The following is a 15979-nucleotide window of genomic DNA, read 5'->3' on the forward strand; positions in this document are numbered from 1 at the left end:
TGGAAGTCCATAAGCTCCAGATAAAAAACGTTTATGACTATGCATACCAAAAGCCAAATGGTCTATGTTATAAAGAACCCATTAGTTCAGAACAGAGAGAACATCACTCCTGATGCCATGTTAACCTTGAGCATCCACTTGAAAGACCAAAGACACCCAATTTTTATCACAGAAACAAACATGGCATAGTTCGTGACACCCTCTCTCCAGCACACTAGGGAAAAAGAAAATAATGCAACATTCAAGTACAAAAGAGAAAAAGACATTATTGCTGTTTTCCTAAAAGGAGTTGTATGACAGAAAAAAAAAATACAAAAAAGCTACAGCCTAGCCAGAGGAGTTTCCGATTTGCTCCACCCAAGGAAGCCATGCCAAGGGGAAAAAAAAAAAATTCATTTGACACCCAGAAGACAAGGAAATAAAGAGTTCCAAAGCAGGAGTCTGCTTCCTGAATTAGTTTAGGTTTCTTGATCCCAGAGATTTCCAGATCACCAAGAGTAGGAAGCTGATGACACCCCTCCAGCAGGGTTCTTCCAAAAATAACATTTATTATAAACAGCCAGAGGAAAGTTCAAACCTACACAGATGGCTGCTTGCGCTAGCTTTCCCCGTTGCCACCCACTGAGGCCCTTGAAGGAAGGAATGAGCCAGGAGGGCCAAAAATGGGCTGTGTCCACATATTCAGCCAGCCCTTCTCTTGACCTCTGCCCTCCCACATGCATTAGGGAGGACTTCAAATCACTCCCTTTTACTGTGGCCCAGCTCTTAGTCTGTGATAAGGCTTTGGGAATCTCCTTGTGGCACACAGAAAACACAAGATTCTATTCAGGAAATTATCAGTGTGAATTCTTTCTATTATGTCATCTGCTTTGTTTAAGTTGCTCTCTGATTTTTTTTTGTTTGTTTGGGTTTATTTTTATATTTTTTGCATGAATGAATTTACTTAGAACTACTTTATTGACTCCTATCGTGCTTTATTAACTTCCCCACTATTTAGCCCTGGACTTATCCCGATGGGCAAATGTGTCTTTGAACTTCTTAACTATTATAAGTAACTTAGTTAAGTGCCTTTCCTAAAACACTCTACTTTATATAGGCTATAGGATGGGGGAGCCAGTGGGAGGATATTAATTTCCTCATAAGATGTATTTTGTCAAGATTTTCTTCTGTGGTGGGAAATAGGATTTTAGGTTAGACCTGTTCAACTTCTTGCTGAGACCAGTAATTATTGTGTTTGCCAACATCTGACAAAATTACTCATCTTAATGATAAGCTCTATGGTTGCATTAAAGGAACCCACAGAGTAGTCAGGAAACAACAGCACTACCCATTTTCTGTCTAATAGCCTCCCAAGAGAAATGTTGCCCACAAGACTTACAAACAAGGCAAAGCAATCTCCAGAGGGCCAGTGGCCTGGAAAGCACGAGCTGTTTAGCCACGCATGGTTTTATTCAAAGCACGTATCAGGAATGATCAGAGCAAACTGCTAGCAGAAATTTGAAACGCTGTTGAGCAAACAATTTTAAATGAAATGAAATGTACTATGGAGATTTTCCTACATGCTAGGTAACAAGGGATAAAAAAAAGTCCCACTATGAGTGTTCACACGCCAGTAAATTTTAGTTTAGAAGCCAGAACTCTACCCGTCAAGAGATGCATCTAGAAGAGAAAATCCACTCAAGATATTTTTGCCATCTTAGGGTATGAATAATCCTGTACAGAATTCACACAGCTGATCTGGAAACTTGTTTTAAAATGAACCCTAGAGGAAATATAGTCAGGTAAGAGAGAATGAGGTAAGACAGAAAGCTTCAGCATAGTTCCAGTGTATTCCAGGCACACAAACCCATAGCCATCCAATTAACTATTTACATTTCACCAGTCTCTAAACTAATGCATTAGTCCCATACACCAAGTGAGTGTTAATGACCTTCCCCAAGCAACTGCAGTATCGACCTTTTTGGCTGATTTAATTTGATCAGATATGTTTTCCTGGACTAAAACCAAATAAACAGTTTAGGTAAACTTGGCTGATAAACATGACTGAATAATACATTCAACCAATAACCTGAGTATAAACCAAACTAAAACACAAAAACCACAAAGCTTGGAGGGGAAAAAGAGCCTGTGGAATGCAAGATGTCATGAAAACCACCTTACCAATGACGGATAAGAACAGGAAAGAGACGAGCAGAAATAAAATTATTTCTCAAAAAAAAAAAAACCTCCCTGTTTTATCAACAAAATAAATCATTTCTCTATTGAACTATGACCATCACCATAGGAACTAGGGAATAAAGAATTCTTTTTTAAAAAAAAGCTCCTAATATGGTACAGCTAATGTGAAGGCAAGGAAAAGCCTTGTAAATGAAAGGAAAACAAACAAACAAACAAACAATGGCACAACATGAATATGTGTCATCTTCCCTAATAATGGCACTCATGACTAGATATCTATAAAGAGGAGAAAACCAACACTGGGGTACATGTCACTTAGGAAGGACCCAGATGTTTTGCAAAGAATCAATATTAGAAAACACAAGAACATGTTCTCCTTACTGGTAGCTGCGGTGCTCTCATAGATAACCGTGTTGTCTTGGTCTGGGCTTGGGTGTGTAACAGGAAGGTTGGTGGAGAAGATGTAGGTTTCTGAAGTTCCCTTCTCAGTGTATCCACTACTTGGGTCTTCCTCAGCTATGATAGTAGAATTGATGTCTTCTGGATTCGTCCTATACTCCCCTTTCTTGCTGTATCGAGTGCCATCACGGTTGACAATAGCTTGAGGAGAGAGAAGGCACTTTCAGAACTTCATCTTTTCTCAGTATGGAAAACTCTATGGATTGTTATGTGAGATATAGCTTGGACGGTGAAGAACAGCCACCTATCTAGAGGTGAGATATAGTGGTTGGTATATGATTCTTATCCCTGGAAACTAGAATCCTTGACTTTGAATTCAACCTCCATGTAGCTCTCGACAGGGTACATTTTGAGCTTGTCTCCCCACTTATGAAGTGAAGATATCCTCTCTGCATAGTGTTGCTGTAAGCCTTATGTGACACATCATAACTAATATGTTCAGCAGAGTGTTCAAAATGAGTCCATGCTCAATAAATGGTTCTCCACAAGCTTCCTTGTTTCCTTTCTCAAGTATTTATCAACATCATTGCTACTAACTCCTGTTTCCATAAAAGATTTGCATGTACAAATAACACTGATAAAGATGGAGTGGCAAATCTATGAAGAAGTAACTTTTGTTTCTTAGGGATAACTTCTGTCCATTTAATCAAATACCCGCTCCTAACTAGGACATCATTGTGTCTAGATATTGACAGAGCCCTTGCCACCCTTTGTAATCAACCTTAGGATTTAATGTGCATTTTGCTAAACTTGTTTTCTGCTCAACTGTTTTGGTAGAACTACCTAGCTTATTCAAGTGGAACTATGAATAGAATATAAACTGAATCACTCTAACAATGTCTACAGGCAAACAAGGAAATTGATTCATCCCTACTGATGAACACTGAATATTGATTCAAGTGAAATTTTATTGACTTAATCTGTTTTAGATTATTGTAACAAAATGTCTGGTACCAAGCAATTTATAAAGAGTAGATTGTATAAATAGGTTGATCTATCTGAAAGTTCTGGTTGAGATTTTCTGTCTTCTTTAACTACTATATGCATGTTTCTGAGGATAATTAAGATGGTTTAAGATGAGCATGGTATTTCATTTATCAATTAGAGCCAGAATACTTCTCATGTCCAGCACTCTAACACAGAACATGGCTCAAGCTCATATACTTAAGCAAAATGAAGTTAAAAGTATCATTTACTTTTTCTTGGATTTCAGTTGATGTTTAAGATTGCCTCTATTGGTTTGCCTGTGTGGTTCCTTGTTTTTTTTGTTTTGTTTTTGTTTTTGGTCATGGGGCTTGAACTCTGGGCCTGGCACAGTCTTTGGGCTCTTCAGCTCAAGGCTACCACCCTAGCCCTTCTGCGACACTTCTGTTTTTTGATTTTCTAGTGGTTAATTTGAGATAAGAGTCTCATGAACTTTTGTACCCAGGCTGCCTTTGAACTGCAATCCTCAGATCTGACCATCCCGAGTAGCTAGGATTACAGGCTCATATGTGGTTCCTTTTCGAAAAAAATAAATGTACTTTCCATAGAAGAGAAGAGACCAATTCTATCAAGTGAATACACTATAGTGGAGTACACAGATATGCCTAAGAATGTGAAAGTGGTTTCCAAGTGACTGTGCATTGCTATGAGCCAGAGAGTGGTGTGGAGCCAAAGGAGTAAAAGAGGAAGGAACCCTGAGTCACAGCCAACCTTCCCTAGCCCGAGGGAAATGACTGACCTTCTATTCAGAGTTAAAGCATGGAGAACACACCAGATGCCCTCCCCAACAACGGGGAAAAAGTCAACCAAGCTGAGAAAAGATGCGTACTTATGGTAACCTGTCCATCAAAGGAACTGGGAAGGTCTGTGACTGGGGCACAATCTTCTTTGTCAAGTGGAGCTGTGGAGAAGGAAAAAAAACAAAGCAAAAAAAAATAGTATGAACAAAATTTATTTTCATTCGATTTTTTTTGTGTGTGCCAATCCTAGGTCTTGAACTCAGGGTCTGGGCATTGTCCCTGAGCTTCTTTTTGCTCAAAGCTAGCATTCTACCACTTGAGCCACAATGTCACTTTTGGCTTTTTTTTTTTCTGCTAGTCATGGGATTTGAACTGAGGGGCCTAGGCACTGTTCCCCAGCTCTTTTAATCAAGGCTAGCATCCCACCACTTTAAGCCAAAGCTCCATTTCCAGTTTTCCAGTGGTTAACTGAAGATAAGAGTCTCACCAATTCTCTTGCCGTGGCTAACTTTGAACTTCTATCCTCAGATCTCAGCCTCCTGAGTAGCTACTAGTATAGGTATGAGCCACTAGCGCTAGGCTATAACTAATATTTATTTAGGTCTTTGTGGTTTTTGCAGAAAACTCTCCAAAATGCTTTTTATTTTGAAATAAGGACTACAATCAACCATGGGGAGATTGGGAGGTGTTGATACTTGTTTGTCTTGAGAATATCACCTGAGTATCTCCCGATGCTTCTGATGTCCAAGTGTTGAATTGTGGCTTTTTGGTGCCAGCAATGAAAGGTCAACCTTACAGTGAAACAACCACAGGGAGTGCAGTGCACTGGATTCTGGTGCAATTGGAGGTAAGTCATAATGGAATGGAACAGGTCAGGGATGCTAGTACAGTGTATTCACCCAGACCTCTTCATGCTCCAGTTCACCTAAACTTCTATAAAGAAGGCAAGGATGCCAAGATGGATGGTGACCCAAATGTGCAATCAATAGATTCATGCTCCAGTGTCAGATCATGAGGCCTCATTACAAAACTCTTCACTGTTCTTTAATGAGCACTGTACTATTATGTCTCTGAGCCCAAATATTTGTTAATGACACAAAAATGGGGCTCCTGATAATCTATATTCTCAGCAACTGGAGCTTTGTGGCACCAAAATGGCCATGAGAAACATGACTAATTTAGCCTAGCCACTGACCTCGGGATGCCAGGTAGAAAGGTACCTTTCTCCATTATTAGTTATCCTCTAGTATTCAATAAACATTCTCATAGAGTTGTTGAATAAATGAGTGAATGTATGAGCAAATCGGTTCAATCCATGCCCTAGAATTTTACCTTCTGAAAGCAGCTTAGGCAGGGCCTAGTGGCTTACACCTGTAATCAGGAGGCTGAGATGTAAGGATCAAGGTTCAAAGCCAGTCTGGGCACAAAAGACCATGAGACTCCAATTAATCTCCAATTAATCACTAGACCATGAGACTCCATAATTTCCAATTAATCACTAGAAAACAGGAAGTGGGGCTGAGGCTCAAGTGTAGGGTGGGAGCCTTGAGCTGAAGAGCTCAGGGACAGTGCCCAGGCCCAGAGTTCAAGCCCCATGACCCACAAAAAAAAAAAAAAAGAATTAGAAGAATTAGTTCTTACACAGGAGTCAGCAGCCTATGAGGGGGCCTTAATAGCTGAAAGATGTGGCAGGAAAAAAAAAAGGCAAGTCATTTTAATTTGTAAGCCACAGAATCACTGATAAGATTTTAAAGTGACAGAAGCTATCTGCTGCTGAAAGCTGGTGGCTTTCACCTGTCATCCTAACTCTGCAGAGAGCTGAGGTCTGAAATAGTTATGCTCCAAAGTCAACCCAGGCACAAGAGTCAGTGAGACTCTTATCCCCAATTAACCAGTAAAAAGACAACATATGATTCAAGTGGTACTCCCACTTAGAGTAAAAAGGACAAATGAGAGCACAAAGATCTGAGCACAAGTCTCAGTATTGAGTTTCTGCTAAGATCCAGTTGGTTTTTGTGCCTTTCAACAGTATGGAGGATACAGGTTTCCACATGGGAATTGAGCATCTGACTGGTTCTCAAGTTAGTTTGAGTTCAAGGATCTTTCTAAAAGATCCTTCTCATGGAACAGATTTTCAAGATTGTTATCTGAATTAACCCTATCATCTAATTCTAAGCCAAACCATCTAGAGTTTATTTATCCTTCGTAATATTTTTCCTCTTTTATAGTTTATTTTCAGTCTTATTTTTCAACAAGATTAATTCTTCTAAGACCAAAATCAGCATCTGATTCTTTTTTACCACTGTTTTGCCTACCACATAAAACTGATCAGTAATTATTCTCTTTAAAGAAAATATATAAAAGAAACCATATGAACATTGAGTCAATGTGGAAAACATTACTTTTTTCTAAAATGTTATTTTATTGTCAGGGTAATTTATAGAAGGGTTACAGTTACCTTCTCCATAAGGTAGTGTGTGTATTACTTCTTGAACATTGTTAACCCCTCCCATGTTTTCTGCCCACTTTCCTTCCTCCCACCCAATGCATTACTTTTAAAAGTATTACTTTAGTACAACATTTTAGTATGAAATACACCCTCGGTACTTCTCAAGATTTTTCAACTGAATGACTTTCCTCTCTAACGGAGGAAAGTTCATTAGCTCTGTTGAGCCAATGTCGTGGGGAAAATTAAGAACAGGAAAAGAGCCTCAGTGGCTGCTCTTCTGGATTGCTTTCACAGAGACTATGAAACAATGTGCACGTTTGCCTTTTGGAATTAAGTTCTGAAAACCCTAACTCATAGTGACACCAACTTGTCAAACAGGTGAAACAATGTGAGAACACAATCATGATTTATTGAGTACTTTCCCTGAACAAGCTTCAGCAAGAGAAGCTACAGCAGTGCAGAGAGATTCTGCAAAGCAGGCAGAGTCATGCTAGCCTCTGTCACTCTTGCACTAAGATGGAGGAAGCTAAACCCCAGGCCATTTGATGCCTACTTCCTGATTTTCATACGCTTTGCTCATTCATATATCATTAGAATGGACTACACACGGTCTAGCCTTAAGTGGATTTTGGTCTTTTTTATATACTTGTGTCCATACTGTGGTTTGACTTCAGGGCCTGAGGGCCGTGGCTTAGCTTTTTGGCTCAAGCCTGTTACTCTTAATACTTGAGCTACAGCTTCACTTCTGGCTTTAGGGTGGTTCACTGGAGATAAGTTTCGTGGACTTTTCTGCCCAGGCTGGTTTTGGAATGTGACCCTTAGATCTTAGAATCCCGAATAGCTAGGATAACGGGAATGTACTGTTGTCTTATAGATGCTTACCTTTTGGATCAAACTCTATGTATTTGTTTGTTTATTGTGGGTCACGGGGCTTGAACTTGGCTGGACACTGTCCCTGAGTTCTTCAGCTCAAGGCTACTGCCACCCGTGAGTCAAGCTCCACTTCCCATATTCTAGAGGTTAATTGAAGATAAGAGTCTCAGATTCTTTTGGGCCCAGGCTGGCTTTGAACCTTGATCCTCACATCTCAACCTCCTGAGTAGCTAGGATTACAAGTGTGAGCCACTGTGTCTGTCTTCAAACTGTTTATGTTCTTTCCTCCTGTGATAGGGAGAAGTAAACATCCTACAATTTTCTTCATGTTCTGAGTGTTTCTCCATACGCTCAGTGGCAACTACATATATACTTGGCATAATTCAGGGCCTTCACATGCTTCCTTTGAGTAGCCAGGCCCAACACTTTCCTTTTCTCCTAAAATCCAAATTTCCTCTCAGAATTTTCACTCTAATTCTTACTGATAATACCACAATGTGTGAGTGATTCAGCTTAAAGTCACTGATGTAGTCTTCTAAAGTCTTTGACCTCTCATCTTTAGTTTAAAACTAAATTGATTTTCTATTGTACTATAGAGTTAATGTCTTAAGCTACTTCCCAGCTACTTTAACATCTCCCCTCTGCTTTTTAATGAGGACTGAGATTGCAGGAAGATGTGCAAGTTCATCTTTCTCTTTGTGCAGTTTCAAATCTTCAGGGAAAAAGAAGGGTCCCTTTGAGAAGTAAGGGTTTTGATTGCTGGCATTCAATAGCTGGAGATTTATGGTTACAGCTCTTCTCAAAAGATCTTGAAGATTTATGATGCAGAGAATTCTCTGATTGCACTGTGGCTTGAATTAGACTTATAAGCATGAATTTCTAGGGTTGTGGTTGAAAGTTTCATAGACAGGAAAAGAGCCTGGCCAGCAGCCCAGCAACACTATGGTCACTCAGCTTTCTTGTTCTCTACTTTTTTCAGCTATTGGGTAAGTGACCCTCAAGAAGGTCAGATGTCTGCCATATATCCAAATAGCTTCTCAGCAGCCCCATATATAATAATTACTTGGCTAACCCATTTGGCTTGCACCCCAGAAACTATCGCTAGTTATGTCATCCCCTTTTAGAACTTCAGTGACTTCCTGTTGGATTAAGAATGAGCAACCCTTAGCCGGGGGCAGTAGCTCATGCCTTTAATCCTAGCTACTCAGGAGGCTGAGATCTGAGGATTGCAGTTTAAAGACAGCCAGAGCACTAAAGAACGTGAGACTCTTATCTCCAATTAATCACTAGAAAACAGGAATTGGGGCTGTGGCTCAAGAGGTAGGGCAGTAGCCTTGAGCTGAAGAGTTCAGAACAGTACCTAGGCCCACAGTTCAAGCCCCATGACCCCCCCCACACACACACACAAAAGAAAGAGCAGCCCTTATGGCCCTGCACAATCTGTGTGTGTGTTTGTGTGTGTGTGCATGCATGCATGCGTAGATATTGGGCTTGAACTCAGAGCCTGGTTCTATCCTTTACCTTTTCACTCAAAGTGGGTGCTCTTTGATTTGAGCCACATCTCTACTTCTGTTTTTATTTTTTATTTTTGGTGGTTAATTGGAGAAAAGTGTCTCTTGGGGTTTACTGACTGAGCTAGTTTTGAACTACAGTCCTCAGGTCTGTAGCTAGAAGCTGAGGCATGAGCCGCTGGCACCTGGCTGTCTCCTAGCATTCTAAATGGATTATATAGCCACCCTGGATTCTTTGTTATTCTTGTAACAGAAGAGGCCGCTGCATTCCTGTCTTGGCACTGTCTTCATTTTGATCTAGGTTCTCCTGGCTACCCTCTCAGAGAAAAAGAAAAGACATCCTCAGTGTTTCCATCTTCTTAGTTTGTTTTCTTTAAAGCATTTCTATCACTCTCTGCCTTTTGGTAAGATGTTTATGTATTGTCTACACCCAGCCCAGCACATAAGCACCATGAAGACAGGAATTGTGTTTCTCTGAAAGATATTCAGTGAGCAAGTGCAATGTGAATCCCCGTCTGTGCTGAGACTGAACTGCTGTCAGCTAACCACACTGCCAAGAGCAGCAGAAAGAATGCCCTGCACCAACCTGAAGCATTGAAGCAGTAGGTGTCATAGTGGGAGGTGTTGGAGGTAAGGATGTACACCCCAGTGTTGTTGGCTGCACAGATGGCGTTAGGATGGATCCGGGGAATCACCACGTGCCCTTCTATGAACCCGTACCTGCCAGGGAGAAGCAGAGAGAGCTTATCCACCTGCACAGCTGTGAAGGGAATTTCATAATGCCCCATCAAATGACATTTACCTCAGTGGACACTCGACACTCTCTTCCACTCATCCCCAAGGAGTTTGAGAGGTACCAAAAACTGAATCCAATAATAACAGAGAGTGAAGAAATCAAAACGGTTGACAGAGACAGATTCCAATGGAAGATCCACGGTTTCCTCTCTCTCTCTCTCTCTCTCTCTCTCTCTCTCTCTCTCTCTCTCTCTCTCTCTCTCTCTCTCTCTCTCTCTCTTTTTAATGGCAATACTGGGGCTTGAACTTGAAGCTTGGGCACTGTTCCTCAGCTTTTTCCACTTAAGTCTAACACTATCACTTGAGTCACAGCTCCACTTCTGGTCTTTTGCTGGTCAATTGGAAATAGGGATCTCACAGACTTTCCTGCCCAAGCTAGCCTTGAACCACAATCCTCAGACTTCAGCCTCCTGAATATCTAGGGTAACAGCTATGAGCTACTGGCACCTGGCTAATTTTCCTTCTTATTTTAAGTAAAGAAGGCTCATGAAAGGAAAAGTAGTTTCAAATAACATGTATGGTTAAGAATGTCAAGATAGTCTTAAAAAGCAGAAGGAAGTCTGAGTCACAGAAGAAAAAGGATACGATGTAAAATTCCTTCTGGCACTCCATCGCATACATATGTGTGTGTGTGTGTGTGTGTGTGTGTGTGTGTGTGTGTGTGTGTGTATATTTTTTTTTTCTTTTTTAGAAAAGACCTAAAATGACCAACTCCCAAAGAATAGGAAGAGGTAGTCCTTCATTTCCTTCCACAGATTTCAGACCAGCCTTCTTTTCCCTCCTCCCCTCTTCTTTTGTAACCTTAACTTCTCATCCCATACTTCATTACTGTAAACATTATTCCTGTAATTAGACACACAGCACATGTGACCTTTGGTGCATCACAGTGATGGTGTTATGGCCATTGTTTAATTATTAAAATGACAGTAACAACAATTAAGAGAATAGATGGCAATGCCTCCTCCAGGGGATTCTGGGAATGTGTGCTAACTAGAGAACCCCCCAGATAGAATACAGAGGGTTAGGTATCATGCAGAACCAGGCATCATGGTTTGAGCAGCATCTTAGTAAGGACATACTCATTTAGGATACAATATAAAATACCCACAAAAACTGAGATGTGAGCTGAACAACAACAACAAAAAAAACATACCACAGGCAAAGGAAGAGGTGGTAGCAGTAGGAGAACAGAGGGAGACATCAGATGCTCAAACAGAGCTTTTGAAAATACAATGCTGGCTAAAAAGCACTGTGACAAACCCTTGAATCTTTCCTTTTCCATGCAATAGCGTGAAGTGCATATATGGCTCTGTAAGACCCGTGGGCGGGTATGTGTGTGTTGGAAATGCCAAAGCTCCTAGCAGTCATTATGTCTATGTTGCAATGCTAGCTCCTGTGACTAATTCTGCATCTGAATGGACATGAACAGACAGACTGGTTTCCCTCAAGTCTTCTTAGCTTGGTAGGGGGAGGAGACACAATTAAATGTTAATAAGTTTTCATGTGTCTGAGAATTGCTACTAATCAGGGTGGGGCAGACCAAAAGTAGGAGCTGCTGAGGTTTTGATCTTGGCCTGTGGCAGAAATCTTGATTCATAGCAATCTAAGGGAAATTAGGGAAGAAGTGAGTTTTGCAATACTTAATACCAGTGATGGGTGAAATGATGGATTTTCTTTGGCAGGATTTTTTTTTTCCTTTTTCAGTTTTTGAAATACTACTATTCAGTGAACTTACTCTTGACCCCATCCCCACCTACCATGTTGACAAGAATGTATAACACAGAGGCTGCAGAATTTAAATACAGTCCCTTCACTGGTTATTATTGAACTTTTCACCACCTCCTACTGCCTACGATTTTTATATGTTTGCATGACACTTGAATGGGGAATAGTAAAATTTGTGTGTGTGTGTGTGTGTGTGTGTGTGTGTGTGTGTGTGTGTGTGTGTACAGCATGAGTAGATTACCATTCACAGGGAGGAAAGAAATAGTTAGCAAATCCCTGCAGCAGACTGCCCTCCCCATTGGCCCACAGTGCCTTGGGAGAACTTGGTCATCAAAATCATGGGATCAGATGAAGCAGGACAAATTCAGACTCTTCCACAGGCAAGCTGCCTGAGGCAGGACAAGCTGGGGAACTCCCTTAGGTTTCAGTTGCTTCACCCATGATGTGGGTTAGTCATGGAGACCCACAGGCCAGCTGCAGCACAAAATGAAGGGGTGTAGCCAGTGCCTCACTCTGTGATTGCCCTTGGCCACACTGAGGGCTCCCTGAGTCTACAATATGGACAAACACCTCTGTAATTCACAAATATGATTTGCCTGCATTTCATAAGCAAACCTCAGCTTACCAAATCCACTTTCTTAGCCTACTGGCCTGTCAGGGCCAGATTCAAACAACTAGCCTCAGGACCAGAATAAATGAATTTGCTAACTGGCTATTCTGTGGTGTAGCCCACAGCTGCACAACCATTCCCCTTTCCTCTGCTCTTTTACCATTGTCTACACCTAGCTATTAACATTTTCATCCAGATTTCAACAATCACCTGTTCTTTGTGTTACAGTGGGGCCGCCCAAGAGAATTTTCTTCAGTCATGGAAACAATCTATGTCATTTAATGGAGCAACCACAAGCTAACTGAGAACTAGAAATAAAGCCAGTGCCACTGAAGAAGTCATTTTTAGTATTAGGCTTTCAGGGTGTGTGGGGAGGGTGGGGGAGAGCCAGTCCTGGGACTTGAACTCAGAGCCTGGGCACTGTATCTGAGCTTCTTTTTGTTATCCTAGTAGGCACGGGCCTACTTTTTATATGTGTTGATCTTAGGGCTTGAACTGAAGGTCTGGGTGCTGTCTCTGAGCTTTTTTTGCTCAAGGGTAGAACTTTACAGCTCCACTACCAGCTTTTTGGTAGTTACTTGGAGGTAAGAGTTTGGCTTAGAACCATGAGCCTCAGATATAAGCCCTCTGAGTAGCTAAGCCACTAGTGCCTAGTTGATATTACTAGATTTTTAATTAAGTTGAAGTTATGACATTTGTCTATCAGAGTAGATAGAGCCATTCTAAGCTGAAGATCTTCCTCCTCTTATTCAGGATAAATTTCAGCTATCATTCATGGGGTATGTGAGTGGGTGGCCTTCACTTCTTCACTTACCTTCATTTCCACAATGACTGTTGAGACTAGCCTTTCTAGTGGGCGCTCTCTCTCTCTCTCTCTCTCTCTCTCTCTCTCTCTCTCTCTCTCTCTCTCTCTCTCTCTCTCTCACACACACACACACACACACACACACACACACACACACACACACACATTGGAGAGGGAAAGCAGCTACTCAAGCTGCAGACTAAAGTACAAACTTTGCATTACTTACTGAAACTATAAAAACCCCTTCCAGTGAAATCAGAACAAACCAAACAAACTCCGCTGTGGTTGTTACTAGGCTTGCTCATATGTACCACATACCACAGAACTTTACGAGGACAAACAACAAAAACAAAGCCCATGCTTGAGGGAGGCCCTTCCAGAAAGGGCTCTTAATTAATAACAAACCTTTATATTATACAGCTGAAAAACCCATGTCCTTTCATTTACTTTGCTCAACCAGAGCAACTGTACAAGAGAAGGCAAAAGGAGAGGGGGGAAGGAGGGAGGGAGGAAAGGAGAGAGAGGGAGGGAGGGAGGGCAAGAGGGAGCAGAGGGCTGAAAAACATGCTTCCAGCCAAGTCTGCAGGACCAAGACTCTGCCAGCCACGTACTTATTTAAACACTGTTATTTGGTTTTATGTTTTCTTGTGGTTCCGACAATGATACCGCACGCTTCTTCAAAGCCCAGAGAGAGCTGTAGGAGCACATTAGGCAAAGGGTTTGCAACGGATCTGACCCTTAATAGCTTCCTCTTGCCTCCCTCTCTGTGATTCACAAAGGTGTCTTTAGCCCACTTTAAATTCCAGTTGTCATACTGGTTCTAGATTTGGTTGGCCAAATGATTATTGCTTCTTCGGGCAATAATTCATTCAGCTGGCAAGGGGGAGTCTTCCATTTTAGGCCCACCCTCAAGTCCCAGGCCCCAGACCCTTCCCCAGGGAGGTGAGGGTCTCTTACCTGCAGGTCTCAAACCCCTTCTCCAGGGCCTGCTCCATCTGGTCCATGGTGGGAAGGCTGCTGTTGAAAGCCTTGCAGAGGTCAGCTGCCTCTGTCCGAGAGATGCTGTAGCGACCATTTTTCTCCACGTGAAATACTCCTGCATAGCGGCAGGTTATATTCAAATCTGCAGGAACAACAGAAATAGCAGATCATTTGGGACCGATAGTTTGCATTTAAAAGATAGATCAGGCTGGGTGCTAGTGATTCATGTCTGAAATCCTAGCTGATCCAGAGTATCCTTAGGGATAACAGTTCAAAACCAGCCAGGGCAGAAAAATCTGTGAGACACTTATCTCCACTTAAACCACCAAAAAGCTGGAAGTAGAGCAGTAGCTCAAGTAGTAGAGTTCTAGCTGTGGGCAAAAAAGCTCAGAGACAGCATCCAGGCCTTCAGTTCAAGCCTCAGGACCAGCACACACACAAATAGTAGACCAATACTCTCTTTAGGGAAGACATGAAAAAGTTAAACAAACCTTCTTACTTCAAATCCATCCAACATTCTAAAGTTACATTTTAAATTCCAATCTGAAGACTGGCATGATAAAGTATCCTCTCTCTTAAAGTCTCTCCATCCAAAAAAAGTTCTTTTAAGCAAATGATTTTAAAAAACCAGGTAAACACACAAGAACAATAAAAACAATTCCACCAGTAAAAAAAAAATCTCTGTAGCACTTTACTACATGTATATTTTCCTCTGGTTTGTTGACTAAATATAAGCACACGTGTGTGCGCGCGTGCACACACACACACACACACACACACAGGTGCTTGCATAATTGAAATAGTAATAAATATGTAATGCTATATCTGTGCTGTATCTTTATTTTCTGCTTAATCTATTATATTAAGAGCATTTCTCACAATCAAGTTCTGTTGCGCCTGGCTTATAATATTTGCAGCTGCTGGTTGAACCCAGAATAAATTTCTCTATCCCAGTCAAGACTAACTGCATTTAGCTACAATCTCCTAACACGCATTCAAGCATGAAAGACTCTTGCTCTACTCTTGGCACAGTGCTTTCCTTCACTCCAATTAGGCACTTGGAATAACTTCCTCTGTGAGAATAAAACCTGCCTTCCCCTCCATATGGAACACTGCACTATAGATGAGAGAGTTGCACAGGTGGTCCGTTTTCACCATTCACATTCTACCTCCATAAGCCCTTCCTGAGAGGCCTTACCTAATCACTCTTGTATAACACCTGCCTTGCCTTTACTTCTCCTGTCTTCTTTCTTCACACCAACATGTTCACTCATCTCTTTGCACCTTTGGTTATTACTTTCTGCACCTGCAATTACAGCTCTGAGAAAGCAAGAAGGTCCTTTGAGCTTCTTTGCTGTCATTTCTCCAGGGGAGTAAATGTTCATCTATACTGGTTGAATGAATAAATGAATGCATGATTAGCGAACATTTTCCTCAAGATACACACCTAATATACTGACATATCCAGTGGCTGCTGTTCATTGCCAAGAATTAGTAACACTGAAAATGAAGCTCAACTTCTATAAGCTATAAATAATGATTGAAAAATTGGGTGGGTTTTATAGATACCTGTCAGGAGTGAGAAATTCATCCTGTTCTATTTGATCTTCTGTTATACCAAAGACCTCACTTGAAAACGTATCATTCTATCTGGACTCTATTGACCCCACTGTGCACTCGAGTGAATTTCATCCAGAAAAGCCAAGCCACTGAAGTTGTTCTGATAACCCTCAATTCCCCCAGCACCCTTGAGCCTCAGCAGGAGTGTCTTCTCCAAGAAGGTAAATCTGACATAGTCTCTGGCCCAAGTGCTAGGCTAGGCATCATTCTGTGTTAGTTAAAAGCCAGGTTTCAAAGCAGATAGAATCA

At 41.4% G+C, this 15979-nt stretch overlaps 1 protein-coding gene across 2 annotated transcripts in view; it reads right to left on the minus strand.

The window, feature by feature from the left end:
- The window catches only part of Cd44 (CD44 molecule (IN blood group)), an 82621-nt gene that overhangs the window by 34788 nt on the left and 31854 nt on the right, over positions 1-15979 (minus strand). For both annotated transcript variants that reach the window (XM_090347888.1, XM_090347886.1), the window contains exons 2-5: positions 14087-14252; positions 9781-9914; positions 4451-4522; positions 2560-2778 (exon numbers count right to left, since the gene is read on the minus strand). In XM_090347888.1, the coding sequence (XP_090204014.1) occupies positions 2560-2778; positions 4451-4522; positions 9781-9914; positions 14087-14252 (591 nt within the window). The remainder of the gene's footprint in view (positions 1-2559; positions 2779-4450; positions 4523-9780; positions 9915-14086; positions 14253-15979) is intronic.

Source organism: Megascapheus bottae, chromosome 16, assembly GCF_031878675.1.
Source record: "Megascapheus bottae isolate mThoBot1 chromosome 16, mThoBot2.hap1, whole genome shotgun sequence".
In the NCBI taxonomy this organism is placed as follows: Eukaryota; Metazoa; Chordata; class Mammalia; order Rodentia; family Geomyidae; genus Megascapheus; species Megascapheus bottae.